Here is a 21,948-nt window from a genome sequence, read left to right on the forward strand (position 1 = left end):
AAAAGTTTCCTGTGTGCACGGGAAGCATAATTCAAAACTCTTCTCAAAGCCACTTCTGCTGTGAAGATGGGTTCTAGAGATGGGCTGCATGTGCCATAGAGAGGTATAGGGGAGGATCTGGTGTGGTCTTCGTTATACAGATAGCATAGAGATCATCTGGGCTATTAGCCATGCTGGGAACAAGCAAAAACACCTTGTCCTAAGTACTACCATTTTGACTTCAGACTTCATTTTACCTGTAGGGTGAAACAAAGTTCACATTCCCAAGTTCTAATAGAGCTGGGAATTTTCCAATAGCTGACCCACCACATCATTAAACAATGGAAAGTCTGTTGTACGAAGTTAGTTTTCTAAAATCACAGCTGTTCATAACAACAAAAAGAACAAATGAATTTTATTGGTTGGACGGAAAAGCTTACATTCTGTGTGAGTTGACACTGACATAGGGAAAAAAAACCCCATAATCTTTGAATCCTGATTGGTGGAAAAATTGTGGGTTTTGTGCTTAAATACATGCTGAACTGAACGTTCAGGGGCATAGTCAGCTCCTGAGTCAGTATTGTCCCTGACTGGTCAGTTTCTATCGTGTGCCCAGAAATCAGTCTTGCTGTGCAGAACTTCTTGTCTCTGCTCTGGTTGATTCTGAGCCTCAGACCCACAACAACCACCACCTTGGGTCCTCCTTGTGGGAGCTTGGTATGGTCTGGCCATCTCTGTTCCCACCCAACCTTTCAGGTGGAAAACAGGTTGGTTACACATCTTTTCTTTTGAAAAGTCAACACTGCATATTTAACATTCCTAGTTTTCCTTGTGCTCTCTGTGAGTACACTAACCTTTGTGCTTTCAGTGATTTTATAAATGTAGATAAAGGAAAGGAGTGTGACCTATTTTTCTGGCATTACTTCCCTGCATTTCTCAAAGGAAATTTTATTTGTAGCTAGCATGGAAGAAAATCCTAAGTGGAAAACAAAATTAAATCTCCCTTCAAGGACAGATTCTACAAATTGTGGAATAGTCATAAAATAGATTATTACTGAGTGATAAAAAAGAAATCTTTTTATTTTATGTGAGTTTTTTTTTTTTTTTTTTGAGACAGGGTTTCTGTAGCTCTGGTTGGTCTGAAAGAAACTTGATGTGTAGACTTGGCAGGCCTAAAACTCACAAAGATTTACCTACAATGTGTTGGGGCTAAAGGCGTTTGCCACCATCAGCCTTCTAAAAGATGATGGACAAAAGGCAGATTTTTGAGTTCATGTTCCATGGTTCCATCTGTCTGGCATTCAACAGTGATTACTTTGGCAGGAGACAATTTAGAAAGGGAGAGAGGGAACTTCCTAGGGATGGTGGAAATGTTTTGTGTCTCTGTGATGATGTATTCGCCACTATTGATGTAAGCCCAATTTGTACATTTTTACTGTATATAAATTTTAGCTTTAAAAATCCTCTCCTTCACCTGGTGGTGGTGGCACACACCTTTAATCCCTGCACTCGGGAGGCAGAGGCAGGCGGATCTCTGGGAGTTCGAGGCCAGCCTGGTCTACAAGAGCTAGTTACAGGACAGGCTCCAAAGCTACAGAGAAACCCTGTCTCGAAAAACAAAACAAAACAAAAAAATCCTCTCCTTCATTTCTGCCTACAAGATGTGCTGGAGTAAAGTGGCACAAAAATTGTGGGAGTGGAAAACCTATGAGTGGTCCAGCCAGAGACCCCTGCCCTGAACGGGAGCTCACCCCTGACACTACCTGGAACATTAGGACTCAGAGGATGGATAGCCCAGAAACCTAGGATGGAACCAAACATGACTGTAAAGAGAAATGTCACTGTAATGATACCTAATGATATTTTACTATACTCTTAGATTGGTGCTTAGCCCAATAGACATCAGAGAGACTTTGTCTAGCAACTGATGGAAACAGATGTAGAGACCCATAGCTGAACATTAGTCAGTTTGGGGAATCCTGTTGAAGATGGGGAGGAAGGTTGTAGGAGCCAAAGGGTCAAGGACATCACAAGAGAACCCACAGACTCAACTAACCTGGGCTCATAGCTACAGAGCCTGAACCAACTAGGGAGCCTACATGAGTCTGACCTAGGCCCTCTGCACATGTTACAGTTGTGTAGCTGGGTGTTCTTCTGGGCCTCCTAATTTGGGAGAAGGGGCTGTCTCAGACTCTTGCCAGCTTTTGGGACTCTTTTTCCTCCTATGGCGTTGCCTTGTCCAGCCTTAGTATGATATGCCATGTTTGGTTGATACTCGTGGGACACCTACCCTTTCTAAATATGGAGGAGGAGTGGATGGCAGGGCAGAGCAAAGGTGGGGGGAGAAACTAGGAGGAGAGGAGGGGAAACAGTCGTGTGTAAATAATAATAAATCATTTTTTAAAATCCTCTCCTTTATCCATAGTTCTGTTGCTTACCTGCATCCCATTTTGGGGTCTGATTGTTTATATGTTTGCATATGTATGGGCATGTATGTGAGGGATGTGCATGTGGAGGTCAAAGATGTCTGAACTCATTCTTGATCATTCTTCCAACCTTTCTCATTGATGCAGCTCTCATCACACATCAGGTGGATACTACTTGAATATTAGATTTGTACATACAAAGAAAAGAAAAGAAAAGAAAAGAAAAGAAAAGAAAAGAAAAGAAAAGGGGCTGGAGAGATTGCTCAGCAGTTAAAAGCACTTTCTATTCTTTCAGAGGGTCTGAAGTTCAGATCCCACATCTGGCAGCTCACAACCACCTGTAACTCCAGCTTCTGGCCCTCTTCTGACCTCCATGGACATCTAACTCTCTCCATATACATGGTTTAAAAAAAAATCTTTAAAAAAAAAAAAAGTTGGGGCTGGAGAGATGACTCAGTGGTTAAGAGCACTCACTGCCTGCTCTTCCATAGGTCCTAAATTCATTTCCCATAAACCACACGGTGGCTCACCATGTAATGAGATCTGGTGCCCTCTTCTGCCCTCTTGGCACACATGCAGGCAGAACACTATATATAATAAATCAATAAACCTTGTTTAAAGAAAAAAAAAACTTTGTTTTCTTGCCGAGTTAAATAGAGTGACATGTTTAGCTTAATCCCAGTACTTGGGACACAGAGGCAGGTGGATCTCTGTGGGTTAGAGGCTATAAATGAGTCGGCAGTTGCTGTTATGTTTATCTACAGCTTTCCATAGACATGACCAGGTGGAGCCCCCTGGAGAAGCGAGTCACCAAAACCAAGGTCTAGACACAGCCTCTATGTCTCAAGAATGACTATGTGTGGCCCTAAGAGAGTTCTGCTGTTTTTATGGGAAAACAACAACAACAACAAAGTTATTATAAAATAATCCCCACAAAATGTTAGAGACAATCTTGGACCACAGACAAAATGTGAATCCAATGGTTCCTGTTGCCATAAAATATTTGACCGTTGCCCCTGGCTCACATCCCTACTCACTGGCTTTGCGGAGTCTGCTGCTTGTCCTCAGAGGGCTCACAGTGGAACCTTGAATAATCAACTGCCTTTTAAGTTGTGAAAAAAAAAGGGGGGGATGCCTCACTTAAGCTAATGATCCTACGAGCCCAGTATTACCCCTTAACAAAAATCTGAAACTCTCAAATAACTAAAAAATGGGGAATGGCGTGGTCCAGAAAAGGTCAGGTTATCCTAACCCATACCTTTTCACGGGAACCAGACGGGTGTAAGATGGTTAACAGACCAAAGGGTTCTTCCTTCCATTCTTGGAAATGATGTTTAAAAATAAAACAAACCACAAGCCTGGAGAGATGGCTCAGCAGCTAAGAGCATTCCTCGCTCTTTCAGAGGAATCAGATTCAATTCCAGCACCTATATGTTCACGATTTTAACTCCAGTTTCAGAAGACTTAATGCTCTCTCAATGAATACTAGGCACACACATACATATGCAGGCAAAACTCCCATACACACATTAAAAACAAAAACTTATCAGTTCACACCTGGTTCTTCGTGACAGGAGCCTGCTCTTGACTACTGGCTTGAATAAAGTAATCTTGATTCATGGTGGCATACAGCTAGCTGGATTTGACTCTCAGCACCCACAGGACAGCTCACAGCCACCTATTAACTCACATTCCAGGGGATCAGATACCCTTATTTGACCTTTGTAGTCACACAGTGCACATAAAAACATGTAGCCAAAACACCCATGCACACAGAGAATAAAATGTACAGCTGCTGAATTTTACTCAATACACATTGAGGAGAAATTTTAGCTTAACTTTACAAAAATGTGTGTGTGCCTCACTGGATAGGCACTACATGTGTTCCCACGTCCTTGGTGGTCAGAAGGTAATTGTGTGATGTGGGTCCTGAGCCCTCTGCAAGAACAGTTAGGTTCTCTTAAGCACTGAGCAATCTTTCTAGTCCCAAACCTAATTTTTAACAGAAGGATAATTTCACAAATTATCAGAAAGCACTCTTGGGGCCAGTGAGGTAACAGTGGTTAAAAGTGCCATGGTGTGAAATAGAATGGCTCTCATCAGCTCGTACTCAGATGTCTGATTCCAGGTTGGTGTACTGTTAAGGATTAGGAAGTTTGTACCGGGGTAGACTGCCAGGCCCAGACTTTCTCTGCCTGCATCTTGACAATAAGACCTAAGCTTTCAATACTGCTCCTGCTTGCCACTCGTTATAAAACTCTTCAATGCGAATCTTTTACCCACGACATACAGTACCTCTGTGGTGCCTAAAGACAAAATTAATGAAATCAAGACAATTTTTGTTAACAAGGAATCAGTTCTATGTGTTGATGGATAGTGTTGAAATTCTAGTCATTTACCAGAAAACCACAGGGTCGAAAAAAAGCTACTGTTCAGTTGACAGTGTTTATTTTGTCGAGTTTGATCCCTTGAATACCAGTAGTATTTGCCTATAACCTCAGCATTTAGGAAGTGGGGCAAGATTTGAAGTTCATGGTCAGGCCAGAGTACACAATACGAATCCCAGTACTTGTGGATCTCTGTGAGTTCATGGCCAGCCTGGTCTACAAGAGCTAGTTCCAGGACTGGCTCCACAGCTACAGAAAAACCATCTCTCGGAAAAACAAAACAAAACAAAAAATCCAATTACTTGGAAGACTGAGCTACACAAATCTCTGAGTTCAAGGCCAGCCTAATCTCCAAAACATGTTTTATTCCAGCTAGGGATACATGAGACCCAAAACGAAAACAAAGAAAAAAGTAGTAATTGTCATATAGTTTCTTTAGAACTTTTTGCTTTTTGAAACAGGGTTGCTGTAGCTTTGGAGCCTGTCCTGGAACTAGCTCTTGTAGACTAGGCTGGCCTTTAACTCAGAGAGATCTGCCTGCCTCTGTGCACCACCACCGCCCAAGCTCTTTAGGACTTTCAAACAGTGTGCTTGCGCTGCAGCTTGAGGAGGCCAGACCCTCTGGAGCTGGCCTTAGGCAGTTGTGAGCAGTTGGAACTTGGAAATGAACATGTGTTCCTAATTGGTGAGCAGTCTCTCTGGCCCGTGCTCTACCTGTTCTACCACATTCCTGCTTGCAAATTTCATTTAAGCTAAGACTAGTTTAACACAAGATCAAAATTCTGACCTTTCACACGAGGACGCTGAAGCAGGGGCTCACTGCCTCTCATGAAAGAAAATTATATATATATGCATATATATATATATATGAACTAGAGTGTGCTGGAACACACCCGTAATCTCACCAATTAGGAAGCAGAAGCTGGGAGATCGCCATAGTTTTAGGCTAGCTTATACTAACATTTGAGTTCCTGTCTGAGCCTTCCCTCACCGAAGATGAGTGTACAAAGAAATATGTCACTGTCATTCAGTTAACTACTGTGTATACTAGTTTTGTTAAATTATTCACCCTTGCACAATAAAGAAGTGCACATGCCGTTTGGTCTCTTGATCTTTATTAAAAATCCTGAATTTTTAGGTTCATAGCTTGGACAGAATAATCATTGATGTTTCTCCAATTCTATTGTTCACATGAAACCACACAATGTGATGTTATTTATCATAACCCTTCCTGGAGGGCTGTTTTTGTTCTGTAAGGTTGTCATTTAACCATAGAAAAGCCTCACACACCAAACAAACATGTTCTTAAATTCTGAAATAACAGCCTATTAGGTTCATCCAATAAGTCTGTTAGATATTCCTAATATTTGATACAAAAATATTATAGAGAAAGGAGCACAGAGTACAGCACAGGTGATTATAAACAGACAGACAAGCACATCAAAAGGGAAAATGACAATTTTTATTGTTACAAAACAAAATTTTTAAACTTCAGTCATTTGAATAATTGCAAGAGCAGACTAAGGGTGTAATCCTCACACAGGCACCAAGTCAGGCACAGTAGGTAGCTACAAATCATAAGATAAGGGTTTCTTTCCTACCTAGAACACTCATTCATGCTTTGGAATTAGGCTAAAAACCCATCAAACCTAGCCAGTTCTCAATCTTGTTTTCTTTTAAAATGGGCTCTAGGTATTAACCAGTTCAGCAAAAATTAGTCAGTAAATCCTGACTTGAGAGATGCACATTTCCTTTCAAACAAGCTGAAGAAACTAGGTAAGAAGTGTATACATTTCCGAGAGCCCAACATGTCCCTTTAAATGCAGACTTGCAGGCTCAGACCTGTTTCACCTAATGCATGTGGAAGAGATGGAGGCGAAGACCGTCACCTGAGCAGGGCCGGAGCCCCAGCTCCAGCACAGACACTCTTCCCCGGGCAGCAGGAAAGGAGGTAGCAAGGACTCAGGCTGACATCTGAAGCACTAAGCTAACGTGCCTAGCAGAGGGGAGCCTCAGAAGCACAAAATGCCATCTGCCTGTGCAGTCCACAAACCTGAGGTTTCCAGGTCAAGATTTAAAGGGCACAGTGGCATGTATGACAAGGCAGAAAAAAGCAATACTGTTCTGGGGCTGCTGTGGAAATCCATGTTTTCTGCCTAATCAGGCTTAGTGCCTATTTACTTTCCCTTGCACCGGAAAACAAGTTTGAAATCTCTATCTCATTACCTCCATGCCTTCATAATAATCCTTAGTAAACAACGTGATTAGCATATTACTGTTTCAAGGAAGCATTGGATTAGAGGTATGTGAGAAGTATATTTATTGAAGGGAAGACTCATTAAGTTCTAGGATTCTAAAAATTAAGAATATCCCAGAACCAAAACCATCAAGTATCAGATCTACCCTATCTGAATTCTAGCAATAAATTGGTACAAATGCAATAGACTGAATTACTACCGGAAAATAACACTTTCTATCCACATACTATGAAATCTAATTTAATCAATTGTTAAATTTAAACCTATAAAGTCATGAATTGTGCATATATAATTGTATGTATTTACCAAGTTACTGCTGTGGCAAGATTTCTAAAGAAACAAGATCATGAATAGTTAGATGGCATCTGTTAGAATCACCGAAAAATTAGTTTAAGAAATAAAATACAGTATTTGGAGTTAATCTCCCAAGCCCAATTAACCGCTATCTATCTACTTTACATATAGATCTGTGAGAGGATTAATTGCAGCTTATTCTAATAAGGTAGGCCAACAATGAATATAACACCTACTCATTCTACAGTCAGAGATATAGTACTGTAACTGGAATTTTCACAAATGGTTTAAAGGTTGGAAGTTTCTAACACAGAAAGCTACACTTTGTCCCTGATTGCTTAAATCTCTACCCAAAGCAATGAAGTCATCATTCATGGAGCAGCAGCCAGTGAGTAAAGGTGCTAGAGTGCTGTCATGTGTAACAGCCATCCAAGATCATGAAGACAGCTGAGGGAGGATAGCTGACCCTCCCCCATGTTCATCCTGGATTCTTAAGTTATAAAACTGCATCTGGTTCCAAGAATAAGCCAAAATATTTGGAGCACTTCAACTGGTGACAGGAACTGTTAACCAAGTAATTTTTGAAGTCCCACACTGTATAGTAGATCTAAGTGGTTTTCATAAACAGCAGACATGATGAATTAATTACCTTATTACAGTGAATAGCTTGTACTTCAGTTACAAAGTTTTTACATGTAATTATGTACTTCAAGACTTTTCATTAAAAAACGAGGAAAATGTGTTTAATCATTTACAGTTACTTTGTCATTGATTTTCAGACAGTATACACTTAGCCAAAATTCTTGTCATTTGGATCTAATAGAGATTTTTTCCCCCTGTTGGATAGCAAATTATATATAAACAAAAAATATTGTATTTCCTCTTCCATAGAAAAAGATGACAGTTAAGATTATCTTAAATGCCATTACTTAAAATTCTGTGTATTCACTTAAATAACCTAGCATAAAAGTTATGTGATGATCATTAATGTAAAATGGGGCAAACTATATGATGCTACATGCCTATGTTAAATATAGCTGAAAAAAGTAAAGTTTTTAATACCCAGAATGTGTTATATAGTTATCCTATTTTGCATTGTCAACACATAAAAAGCTTATTACATTTGCCAAAGACAGAATGATAGCACACAACTGTATTGCTCTTTAGAAATCCAATATCTGCACACATTCCAAGAGTACTTCAGACATTAATCTCCTTATTCAAATGACAATCTGATATAACCACTATTTTCAAATCCCTCAAGTCTAAATAGAGATACTTCTCTCAAATTTCAAATTCCCTAATATGTAGTGTTAATTCTGTTGATGTGATATAATTCCAATAAATTTTTATTGTACTTTTTATTGTACCTTTGTACTTATGCTATCTTGTAGAGGTAGGGCTTTCATAAGTGCTGTCCAAGTCATTTCTCTTAAGAATCTTGGCAACATGCATATAACATTCTTAACTGTGTTTTAATAGCAGACATAACTTGTTTTTAAAAATGTTTAATTTCAAAAGGGAAGTCTTTGGAAATAATTTTAGTAACTCAAAGTTTCTAAAGACTCATTAAGACTCAAGCATTTGCTAATTTTTATTAGCATGGAAATATAAAAAGAATCATTTTGTTTTCATTAGAGCTCCCAAATGTCACAGAAAAATAAAAGCCCAGATATTTGCAAACATTATAAAATTTAATTTTATGCAATTTAATAGCATATGTGTAGTTCAAAGCTGGAGGGCTCTACTTTAGCCCTGTCCATGAGACAGCAACTCATTTATCTCTGCAGTTGGCATTTCATTGTTAAAAAAACACTTTTGTTTTTTGTTTTCTAACTGGAAATACAGTTGGCTAGGCTTTTCTTTTCTGGGGAGCAAGATTACAGGAATAGGCCATACCAAAAAACATACAGTTAAAAAGTCTCTTAGGAATCACAATGTAAAAGAGGCCAAATCTCATAAATGGAAGCAAACATTCAACATGGAGACCCTGGCAAACCCAGAAACTGTCTCTCCTACGTCCCACTTATTCTCATGAAAACCTTCAGACATGACAGCTGGTGTAGAAAGTCACCCTCTGAACTAAAACCACCACAGCATGCTGCATTGTGGTTCATCCATGTCAAGGTTAGTAAATTACAGCTTATATTTAAGAAAACTCAAAATAATTGAGCTAAAACCTATCCTGTGCTTGATTCTATTTGTTACTGTTCATTTTAGTGTGGGAAGTGAGTGATGACTACATTCATCAATGGATTGAGAATTGGCATGAAGAAGCAAGGCTCTTCGACCCTTTAGTTACTGCAAAGTAACTTGTGGGACTGGCACGTGAACTGATAGGATTTTATACTAGATGCATGCAGCTCGTAGAAAAACTAAAGGGCGTTCGCCAGTTTCAACATGCTTTCTTTACTATGAATTCCATTAATGTAACAAGCTAATGGAATTGTCTCTAGGGTATAGTTTCATTAAGCTTGTACTCTTAAAGATGACAGTAATGCTATTTGCTTCCAAACAACTTACTGTGTTTAAGAAATCATACTAAAATATAAATTGGCAGAAAAGAATAGACTTAGTTAGTGCTGCAGCTGCATAAAGGTGTTTATGTATGCATTAACCATCAAAATAAGGGATCAAACAACAAATTCTTTCCTTTAATACAAACTCGAACAGTGTTTGTAAATGCCCCATTTAAAGTGAGTGGGTAGGGAGAGTTTAGAAAAATCCAAGTAATAAAATGTATTCAATTACTTGGCAGTTAAAAAGCTAATGCAACAATGTTACATTGAGATAAAAAACAGTATTCCAAAGCAATTCAAATACCGAAAAGGGTTTCAAATTGAATATTTTATTAACATGGTAGTTGTCTTTTTAACATGTGCACACACACTCGCACACTCAGAATGATCTGCCTGGGGAAAAAAAAAGAACTAACTATGCCTAAGGGGAAAATGAAAAATAAAAATTCCTGTAGGTTTTCATTATTGTAGGCAATTATGTCCACATCACTTACAAAGCTATTGCCAAATCTGTCCAAGGAAGCAAAGTTTGAAATGGGGGTAAAATCTTGGGGAAAATTCAACAGTGGCATAGCAGAGCTCTCAATATGAGAAAGCTGACATAATGTGGACTTTTGCTGTGAATTTTCTTTGCAAAATATGGGGAGAGGTTTGTCAATGGGCAGAAAATAAGAGAAGGCGGTGTGAATAGGCTTTTGCAGTCAATATTCCTCACAGTATTGTGCAGGGTCATCAGGACAATGCTTAGTCTTTCTCTGGAACCAGTTTCAGGACTTTTCCAATTGCAATGGTCTTACCTAGAAATGAAATTTTGAAAGAAAAACAAAACAAAACAAAAAATATACCTTTCAGTACTTAACAGTGAGTTTATGTAATGTACTAAGTTTCACTAACCTAAAGAAAATTTTGTCATTGTGCAAATTCCTGACTTAATAGCTTTACCCACCCAAACCAGGATATCTAGTTAGGTAATTTTAAATGAGTCTGACAGAGAAGTGGCATCCATAACAGAATACCATTTAATGATAAAAATTAATGAAGTACAGCCCACCCGACAATATGGCTAAACTTAAAATCTGCTAGATGAAACAAAACAAAATAGCTCACATTTATCTGTATAGCTACTAAAAAGCGAAACCTGTCTCTAAGCATACAACTCACAGAAAAGACTCTTCCAAGAGCGTGCCTGTGAGCTGAAGGGGATATAAGTATGAACCCATGGGTCTCGGAAACCTAAAAGCTACATTTTCTTCCTTAATTTCTTTTCTTCTATCTACCACTCCATCAGGCTCAATGGCCAACTAACATTATTTCGAGCTGGGTGCACTGTGCAAATGGCTTGGGTTCTTGAGTTCAAGGCTGGCTGGGCTTTCCATAGAAATGACGCCTCAAAAAAAAAATCCTCTTAAACTATTAAGTATAACAAATGTCATTTTCAACAAATTTGGTGGATAAGGTGTTTAAAGTGAAACCATGACCCAGTCAAGCTTTGGGGGGAAAAGGTAAAAATCAACAGTTTTTATACTGTTTTCTCTACCATGGCTTAACAATATTGGACGCTACCATGTTAAATAGTTAACTGTATTTCTGTTGAACCACAAAGTTTTATATAGTTTTCTAGTTGCCAGACATGGGAATTCACACTTGTAATCCCAGCACTCAGGAGGCCAACCTAGGTTCCACTATGAGACCCAGTCTCAAACAACATACAGAGGTGGGGATACAGTTCGGTCTATAGAGTGCCGCCTCAAATGTCAAAAGTGTTGGCTTTGATTCCCAGTAGACTACAACAGACCACATCTTTAAAAAACAAAACATTACAAAACATAATTTTTTCTATACAAGGAGTTTGAGATTGTTAGACGAGAACTGCAGCTATTCTGTATCAACCAAAGGGAGGGAGAAAGGGGATATGCATTACATATTAAACTAACAAAAGACCGTCATATAACCCTTATTTACTGTACAAGTCTTCGCTATAGAAATGTCTTAGTAAATTCAATTTTTTGTGAGTACACTAGTATAAGATATTAAAATTAAGTCTACATACAGCAATACTGGTACTATATGGTAATTCCATGTATGGTTTAATATATTCAATTCAGTATACTTATCACATATGACTATTATGGAACACAAATCTGGAATTTTTTTTAACCTGCTATAATATGGACAGTACTCAGACCATGCTATCTACTCAAGTCTAACATCAAGAGACACTGAAAACCTCTTACCCTCATCTCGTAAGGTAAAGCGTCCCATCTGAGGGAAGTCTTTAAAGGTCTCCAGACAGATGGTCCCTGCTGTCCTCAAACGCGCAATGCATACTTGATCTTGTTTCACAAAACGAGGTCGAGTCTTACTTTTTTCTCCTGATTTTTTGTCTACTAAGCAGATTAAGGCCTAGTCAATAAAAAAAGATGATAAGAAAAAAATTTAAATGTTAAATATAAGTAACTCTAAGAATAAAATGTAACTTGGGCATGGTATTAAATACCTGTAATCCTAATACTTGAGAAGCCAAGGTAGGATCATAAGTGCCAAGCCAGTCTTAGCTACGTACTGAGACCCTGTCTTAAAACAACAAAAACGGGCTGGAGAGATGGCTCAGAGGTTAAGAGCACTGGCTGCTCTTACACAGGTCCTGAGTTCAATTCCCAGCACCCACATGGTGGCTCACAACCATCTACAATGAGATCTGGTGCCCTCTTCTGGATTGCAGGGATATACATGCAGACAGAACACTGTATATATAATAAATAAATCTGTATATATAATAAATAATAAACACTGTATTTATAATAAATAAATAAAAAACTAAAACAACAAAAACAAGCCAGGCAGTGGTGGTGCACGTCTTTAAATCCAGTACTTGGGAGGCAGAGGCATCTCTGAGTTTGAGGCCAGCCCGGTCTATGAGTTTCTGGACAGCCAGGGCTGTTACACAGCAAAATTATCTCAAAAAAAAAAACCACAAACAAAAAAGGTAGCAAGATAGCTTTTCAGGCAGAGGTACTTGCCAGATAAGTTTCTTGGCCTGAGTCTAATTCTCAAAGCAGAAGTAAATTAAAGGAGAGACTAACTCCAGAAAGTTGTCCCCAACTTCTACACATGTACCACGACACTCCCCACCACAGAAAAAGTACATATGCATCTGTACCGTTTATCAGAAATGATCAAGATACAATATTCTGAAAAATTAAACAAGCCAGTTACCCTGAAAACACAAACTCACTGTTATTTCGACCTCCTCGATACAGGTATGAATATGCAGCACCGCATTGTACCCTGGGCAGATGATGGACTTGTGCTCTATGATCACTATCTGTCAAATTAGAAACAAACAAAACCACACAATTTTATCATCAATGTTCTAAAGGTATGATATTTCAAGAAGCAAAAGGAATCACTAACTTTTAATATGTGTTATACCTTTTTATTTTGTTGACAGGATAGCTCACATTGCCCAACCAAGGCTCACCTTCAAATATACCACTGTATAGAAACTGGGGAGTGCCTGGTTTATCTCAGTTCAACAGGCAGGCTCTGAGAAGCCTTCAGTATATACTACCCATGGAACTAATGTAACAAATCACCCAGACATGATTTTCCCATAGTGTATCCATTTCTCTTATCCAATACCCAAGGGCCAGTTAGTAAATAAGTAAATATACTTGGCATTAAAAACAAAACAAAACAAAAACTAAAAACACCTTAGTCATACTTTTCAGGAGGAAGGATTTAGATTTATTTATGTGTACGAGTGTTTGCCTGGATGTCTTTCTGTTTGCCATGTGCATGCACGCTTGCTGCTTGAAGAGGGCAGAAAAGGGTGCTGGTTCCCTTGGAACTGGAGTTACAGGCATTTGTAACCTGCTGGTACTTGAAACTGAACCCAGGTCCTCTGTGAGAGCAGCAAGAACTCTTAACCACTGTGCTCCAGGCCCAGTTTAATAGTACTCCAAGAGTTCTGTGATGGTAGCAGTGGTTTGCTGTCACTCTCATAAGGTCGGGTTAAATGTCCCTATGACCCAAGTCTGAAAATATACCGGTTCTGGAGTAGCAAACAACTATGCTGCAGTCACAATCAAGGACATTCCAAACTAAACATTATTGATGATGTATCACTGTCTGTCTTTACAAAGTCAGTAATAATGTAGCTTTATCTATAAACCAAAGAATAAATGGAATTCACACAAAAAAATACCACCTAATAAATTCTTTATAGCATCTTGAAATTTCGAGATAATATGGTTGCAATGTACAAATGAGTTTGACTATTTCAGTTCCTCTGATACTGGTTATGTGGAATGTCACAAATAGGACAAAAGGCACTGAAATTCTAACCACTTAGGTTCTAACAACCACTAAGATGATTGCAGTAACTTATTTACCTGGGCATCAAATGTACGTCCAGAATGACAAAGATTATTAAGATCACAAAGGATGAATCCTGGAAGAATCTCCTCTTCTTCAATCCCTTTCAGTCTGATTTTGAGGTTTTCACCTGGAGCTACAGAATCTGTTTCTACATCATCAGAAAGTATTCCAAGAACTTCCACATTGTGCTTAAAAAGAAACAAAGTTGGAGGCTTTCTGATACATGTACTGGATTATGGACATAAAATCACCTCAATGTTCATTTGTTAAGAAGCTACAAATTCACAAGCCAAAACAAAAATTGAGAGGGAAAGAAAAGGGGCTCAATCTCAGGGATTAGTCAAAACTGTCATAACTTATTTTTTAATATCACATTTTAATAACTTCTAAATAGAATCCAGAACAAACTTCATTTTCAAAACGACAACACTGTGATTGTTAGTACTGTCAACGCGACAGGATCTGGAATCACTCGGAGGCCAATGCCTGGGCACACCTGGGAGGGATTATGCTTGTATAGAATTCCTCTAAATTAACTGATGTGGGAAGAATCATCTTTACTGTTACTGGCTGGGATCACTCCCTGAACTGGGGCCTACAGTATAGAATGGCAAATGGGAGCTGACACTAGTGACTTATCCCTCTTCCTAATTGTAGATCATAGTGACCAGCTGCGCCAAACTTTTGTAGTCTTGACTCTCCTGCCTAAGACCTGAAACAAAACCTTATTCCCTTGAGTTGCTTCTCTCTCAAACAAACAAATATTTTATGTATGTTCTGTATATGCCCCACTAGTGCCCTCAAAGGTCAGAAGTGACAGCATTAGATCTCCTGGAACTGGAATTATGTTTGTTGGGAACCATGGTGGTTAGAAACTAAATACAGGTCCTCTGCAAAATCAACAAGTGCTCTCAACTGCTGCACCATCTCTCCCACCCCCTTGATTTGCTTTAAAAAGAAAAGAATTATTTTATTTATGTACAGGTATATGCAATGTTGTGCATGCAATGTCTGTGGAGGCCAGAAGAGAGCACAGGATCCTCTGGAGCTGGAATTAGAGGTCACTGTGAGCTGCTTGATGTAGGTGACAAGAACTCTTGAAATGTTGACTCATCTCCCCAGTCCCTTCCTTGAGTTGCTTTTCTCAGGGTATTTAATCACAGCCACAGGAGACTTAGACAAATACCAAACTTAATACTCGATTTCATTTCAGAAAAATTTTATGATTAAAAACCTATTTCCCACAGCAGGACAATCCTGAAATAAGGATATGTTTCTCAATTATTTTAACAAGTGAATTTTGAAAGTATATTGTTGGGACGGGAAAGAGTGTTAAGGGCAGTTGTTAAGGGCACTTGCTGCTCTTACAAAGGACCCATGAACAATTCCCAGCACCAACTGATGGCTCCCAACTGTCTATATACAATGCCAGTTACAGAAGAGCCAATGCTCTCTGCTGGCTGCTGTGGGCACTAGGTGTACATTCTGCACAGTTGCAGGCCAAACATTAATATACAAAATAAAACAAGCAAATCTCTTTTGAAAAGCACATTGTTTAATGAGTGAAAGATTTCCTCATGAGAAAGGAACTAGACAGTCATGCACAGCAGAACTGCTAATGTCCTAAATGTCACCGACGGAGTTACCTTTTCTTTTATAGTACCTCCAAGTAGAAATCATCAACTCTACTTTAAACCCACGAACAAAGATTTTTGTTTGTTTATCATTGTGGTGTGTGCGCATGTGTGGTGAACGCCATGGAGCACATATGGAGAAAAGGGTAGAGGAAAACTTTGTAGTTTCTCTCCTTTCATCTTAACAAGGCAGCAAGGGCCGAGCCTTTTACCCACTGAGCCACCCTGCCAGACCTTAAATTTTTTTCAAGACAGTTTCTTTGTGTATCTCTGGCTGTTCTAGAACTCCCTTTGTGGACCAGGCTGGCCTCGAACACATAGATCCACCTGCCCCTACCTCACAAGTATGGGGAGTAAAGGCGTACACCACCACACACAACTTAATTTTTTTTAAAGTTATTCAAACTGTCCTCAAACCCCTATATTACCTAGTATGAATGACCTTGGGGAGCTGGGTATTTAGCTCAGTGATAAAAGTGCCTGCTTGGCCAAGGTCAAGGTCCTTACCTTGGGGATGAGCGTGTTTAACAACAACAAAACAAACAAAACCCCAAAAGATTTCCCTGCAAATATAGTTTTAGACAGATTATTTTGTGGCATCGAAACGACACAGACACGGAGACACACCAGACCTGAACCTGAGTTTTCTTCCATGGCTCTCTTAATAATTTGTTCTGTCAGCCTTTAAGCAGTTACTCGCCACTCCAAATCTCTTATGTTATTTGCCCACATTGATAATGGGACAGATTGATAGCTCAAACTTTCCTGTTGCTCCTTCCAGTTCTAACGTGCTTCAATTGTCTACTGAATACAAAAACAAATCTGTCTTTCTATTTCACACTGAGCATTAACAAAATAATTACTATGTATAAAATTTGACTGAAATGTTTCCGTTTTTGAGACTTCACTTCCAAGAGCAACTCTAAAAGACACACTGAACTCTTCTCACCTTGTTGGGCATCATCACCAGCTGCTGGCCTTTACAGATAGATCCAGATTCCAGCTTTCCCAGGACCACAGTCCCCATATCCTAATCAAATTTAGAATAAAATAATTAAAAACATTCAGACTTTTACTCCTGATTATAGCAGGTGAAATCTACCAAGGAAAGTCTTTAGCTAACAAGTGATCGAATGCTTATGATTATTCATTTTTAAAAGTATAACAATTTTTCTTTTTATATAATTTATCTGTTTTTATTTAACGCACATTGGTGTCTTGCCTGCATGTATGTCTGTGTGAGGGTGTTGGATCTTGGAGAAACAGACAGTTGTGAGCTGTCATGTGGGTGCTGGGAAGGGAACCTATGTTTTTTGGAAGAGCAGTCAATGCTCTCACCACTGAGCCATCTCACCAGCCCCTATGATTATTCTTAAACATAAAGGAGGTAATAAACATTCCATAATAATTTGTATCTTAGGCCTTAGTACAATTATATTAATAACAAGGAATGCCTAACATGCAAAAGAAAGCTTCATACAGAAAACAGCATAGAATTTTATGTTGGAATATCTGAACTGTTTGTGTATAAATTTAGAAACTTTATTTGTAAGCCTTAGAGTGGAGCTAATCTAAGAACAAAAGGCTTAAAAGTAGGTAAAACATTACATGAATTGTTACTGTCAGAGTTTAAAGATTAAGTTGAGGGCTTGGGATGTAGCTCAGTGGCAGACACCTTGCCTGGTGTGCACAAGGTCCTAAGTTCAAGGCCTTGTATTGCAAAACAAATTACCTAAAAAACAAAGCTGGAAATTCAATTAAAATCAATGAAGTCGATTTTTTTGTGGGGTCTGAGATGTGGAATTGTTATTTGAGACAGGGTCTCATTATGTAGCCCTGGCTAACCTGGAATTTGGTTCTGGCCCTGAGTTAAAAAGATCCACCTGTATCTGCCTCCCAAGTGCTGAGATTAGAGAATAAAAGCATGCACCACCAAACCCAACAAAGTGCATACTGACAACATAAGCCCTCATGTACCGGTACTATTATAATTTAGTGTACTATTCTTGCAAGACTACTTATCAATAGCTACAACTTTTAATGTAAAAAGTTTGAGTAAATCATGGCCTTCTATAAGCAAACACTTACAAGGTAATAAACATTATTAAGGTATTTTTTTCTAACTTAAAACAAAACACAATGATTTCAACTCCCCTGAAATCCAGTAACTTTAATATTTGAGGTACCTTGTACTTATCGACAATTGGCAGCCTGATTGGTCCATCAACTGATCTATTGAAGTTTGGCAAATTATCCAGATATGGAATAAATGGTAAGCCACTGAGAACAGAACAATATCCATTAAAGAAAGTTAACATAATAATTTTTAAAAATCTAAGTTATAGTATTGTAATTTAAATAATGATTATATATAACATTTTATTTTTCTAATGCACATTTTTTCATTATATATTTTCATTTCATGAAACTTAACACCTCAGAAAACTAAAATAAAACAAAAATACCTTACTTTTAAAAGTTCCCTAGGTCAGATATGGTGATACAACCCTGTAATCCCAGCACTTGGGAGGTTCAGACAAGAGGTTATTAAGTTCCAGACTAAATGAGGCTACATAATGAGATTCTTGTCTCAAAACAGAATACAACAAAACGAAAAACTACAAACACGCTGGATGTTTAACTAGTTCATTGTGTTTGTTTATGTATGTGAGTATGTGCACACAGAAGTCAGGACAATTTGCAGACGTCAGTTCTCTCTCGCCTTTAGTGATCTGAGCTCTGGAAAAAGACCTTAAGTCATCAGACTTGGTAGCCAGCACTTTAACCTGCTGAGCCATGCTGGCCTAGCTTCCCCATAAATTTATGCTAAGTCTAGAAAAAAAGTGACTTGTAACAGCCTACATTATAATATTACCTACACAAGGATGAGGGACATAGGATTTTGCTATGTCTTCCAGACTTGCCTCAAACTCAATCAATCCTCTTGCCACAGTTCTCAAGTGCTGGGATTATAGGCATGTAATACAATGCCCAACGCTGTTATTTCTTAATTTATGGACTGTGAGGTCCTTATCAGATCAGGATTCCATAATACAATTCCCCCTTTACTCTGACCGTGAGGCAACACTGTGTAGAGAGGCTGCTTGTTTTGCAGTAATTATAAATTGATTTGAACCATTTGTGTGGAAGAGATTCACAATAGCCAAAAAAGAAAGAAAACCAATTTATTTTTGGCCAGTTTCTAAGTTCTACAAGCAAGACTGTACAGTCTTAAGATAAACAGTTGACAGAAGAGAACTGAGGGAAAAATAAAACAAGCAAACATCATTTATGGCCGCTTGATTTCTAATGAAGATGATAACACAACACAGAAATTATACCAGAATAATCGAATACCCACACCAAAGCAAATGAACCTAGCTAAATACCATAAACCTTACGCAAAAAAAATGAACTGAAAACTAAATATAAAAGGCAAAAATGTTTCTTTAAATTTCTATTTATTTTTTCTTATGTGTATAGCTTTGTCTATGTGTGCATGCCTACTATCAGGAGGTGAGAAGAGAGCGTCGGAGACCCTGGAATCATGTGGATGCTAGGAATCAATTTCGAGGTCCTCTGCAAGAGCAATGTGCTCTTAACTGATGAGCCATCTCCAGCCCCGAAAACCTAAAATCTTAACACTTAATTACCTAGAAACTAAACTGGTCTCATCCTCTTCTATACAGCTAAATCTCTGTAACCTGGAATCAAGCTGATGTTTCAAAGGACTTGCAGACATTTGCTCTCTCTTCCTACCATGCAGGTTTCAGGGAGTGAACCCACGTCACCAGTCTTGGCAGCAGGCACCATAATATGGCTGCTGTGCCATCATCTCACTAGCTATGTTTTACAAAACAGATTTGGTGACTCACATCTGTAATTCTAGGACTGCTCGGAGAGATGGGAAGCAGAGACAGGAGTCACATGGAAGATCATAGGCCAGCAGGAGCAGAAACCTCTACCAGCTGTCTTCTGCCCTCCACCTAGCGACCGCAGCACATGTGCACCTACACTCATACACAATGGAGGGTTGAGGACAGGTCAGTGATGCAGAACATGCTCAGTAGGGGCAGGGCTCTGGATTCTACCCAATACAAACAACTAGGGATGAAAGAAGGGGAAGGTAAGAATGACTTTTATACAGAAAGGGAAAAGTACACGTTAATTACCTAGCGAGGGACTTGTACATAAGAAACCTTTTGGGGTTTTCTGTGTTTGAGTGATTGACGCTGGGAAATTGAACTCAGGGTCTTCATGCTTATAAGGCAAGAAATCTATTGATTTGAGTTATAGGCCAAAGACCACATAAAGAACTCATACGAAAGCCTGGCAGTGGTGTCCCACGCCTTTAATCCCAGAACTCAGGAGGCAGAGGCAGGAAGATCTCTAGGAGATAAGAGACGGGCCTGGTCTGAAGTGAGTTCCAGGATAGCCAGGGCTACACAGAGAAACTCTGTCTCAAAAAACAAACAAAATAATAATAATAATAAAAAAGAACTCACATAACTCAGAAAAAAAAGCCCAAAACAACAACAAAAAAACAAAACCAAAAACCAAATAGGGCCGGGGAGACGGCTCAGTGGGTAGACTGCCTGCTATGCAAGCACCAGGACCAATGGAACAGCCAGGGGGTGGCATGCGTCTATAATCCAGCACTGGGGAGGAGACAGGCTGGTCCCAGGGCTCGAACCAAATCAGGTAATTTCAGGTTCAATGAAAAACTCTTGAAAACACCTGGTTTCAACAACTGGCCTGTCCACATATAAACATGGGCAAAGAACATCTTCATATTACACATATAGCATACACCACACGAACCCTCATATTACCCACATAAGCATACAACAGACACACACATTAAAAAAAAAACATATAAATGTTTTAAAAGGCAAATGTCCTTGTATTTTTTAAAACCAAGACCACAGCCAAAATATCTTTCAATTTCTTTTAGATATGCCCATCTCCTTTTAGAAAAAGTAGTAAAGATTACTCACATGTACCAAGGACAGAAATCTGATTGCTCTTTCAGATTGGCTCCTGTCAGTCCTGAGCAGGGCATAAAATGAATGTCCTTTTTGGGATTGAAGCCAACTTTTTTCAAAAACGGCACTAGTTTTTCTTTACATTCTTCATATCTAAGAATATTTGGAAACAACACAATTATGCCAACTGAGTAGTAGTTTCATCATTAAACAAATTAAAGCTTAGAAAAACTGGAAGAAACAATGCGAACAGTAACAAAAACGTCCTTTTCTTAACCAACATGCCTGGAAAGTCATTGAAGCATCTAAGCTCACCTCTCGTTGCTCCAGTTCACTGTTGGATCATCCATCTTATTAATAAGCACAATTAAGTGTTTGACACCTGCTGTCTTTGCCAACATTGCATGTTCTCTTGTCTGTCCTCCTTTTTCAAATCCAGTTTCAAACTCTCCTTTCCTGGCTGAGATTACCTATTCCAAGAAATTCAGTAATTTATTCTTAAACATTCAGGTTCCTCCTACATCAAATCTAGCAGCAAAACATGTATACTTTTAGCTTCTATAAGAAAGCTTTCCAGCTGGGTGGTGGTGGCACACGCCTTTAATCCCAGCACTTGAGAGACAGAGGCAGGCAGATCTCTGTGAGTTCAAGGCCAGCCTGGTCCACAGAGTGAGTTCCAGGACAACTAGAGCTGTTAAACAGAGAAACCCTGTTTCGAAAAACAAAAACAAACAAAACAAAAAAACAGAAAACCTAAAAAGAAAGCTTTCCGAGGAAATAGGAGCATGTGTGCTACAATAGACATGTCCAATCACTTGCTGTCAAACGGCTTCAAGATTTAAGAGTTTAGAGTTGAGTAGGTATGGCTCGTTGGGATAGTTATTTCCATGTGTTGTGCTAAGTAACAAAACAAACATAGTGGTTTTTTCTAACCCCTTCAACTTCCCTAAATATGGAATATGTGCATATAGTTCATTTCAAATATGTTCTTTTTAGGTTAAAGATGTGAGAAAATGTGTTTAGCAATTTCAGGGCTCCAGGTTTAAGTGCTCTTGTGCGCTCTCTCTCTCTCTCCCCGTGTGTGTG

General features: G+C 38.8%; 1 protein-coding gene across 2 annotated transcripts in view; it reads right to left on the reverse strand.

The window, feature by feature from the left end:
* Nucleotides 1–6,232: 6,232 nt before the first annotated feature.
* The window catches only part of Gspt1 (G1 to S phase transition 1), a 39,270-nt gene continuing 23,554 nt past the window's right edge, over nucleotides 6,233–21,948 (reverse strand). For both annotated transcript variants that reach the window (XM_048433218.3, XM_048433217.3), the window contains exons 8-15: nucleotides 21,178–21,332; nucleotides 20,875–21,015; nucleotides 18,064–18,157; nucleotides 16,827–16,907; nucleotides 14,258–14,431; nucleotides 13,099–13,188; nucleotides 12,098–12,266; nucleotides 6,233–10,660 (exon numbers count right to left, since the gene is read on the reverse strand). In XM_048433218.3, the coding sequence (XP_048289175.1) occupies nucleotides 10,608–10,660; nucleotides 12,098–12,266; nucleotides 13,099–13,188; nucleotides 14,258–14,431; nucleotides 16,827–16,907; nucleotides 18,064–18,157; nucleotides 20,875–21,015; nucleotides 21,178–21,332 (957 nt within the window). In that variant the 3' untranslated portion in view covers nucleotides 6,233–10,607. The remainder of the gene's footprint in view (nucleotides 10,661–12,097; nucleotides 12,267–13,098; nucleotides 13,189–14,257; nucleotides 14,432–16,826; nucleotides 16,908–18,063; nucleotides 18,158–20,874; nucleotides 21,016–21,177; nucleotides 21,333–21,948) is intronic.

This window comes from Myodes glareolus, chromosome 9 (assembly GCF_982192425.1).
Source record: "Myodes glareolus chromosome 9, mMyoGla1.1, whole genome shotgun sequence".
NCBI classification, from domain to species: domain Eukaryota; kingdom Metazoa; phylum Chordata; class Mammalia; order Rodentia; family Cricetidae; genus Myodes; species Myodes glareolus.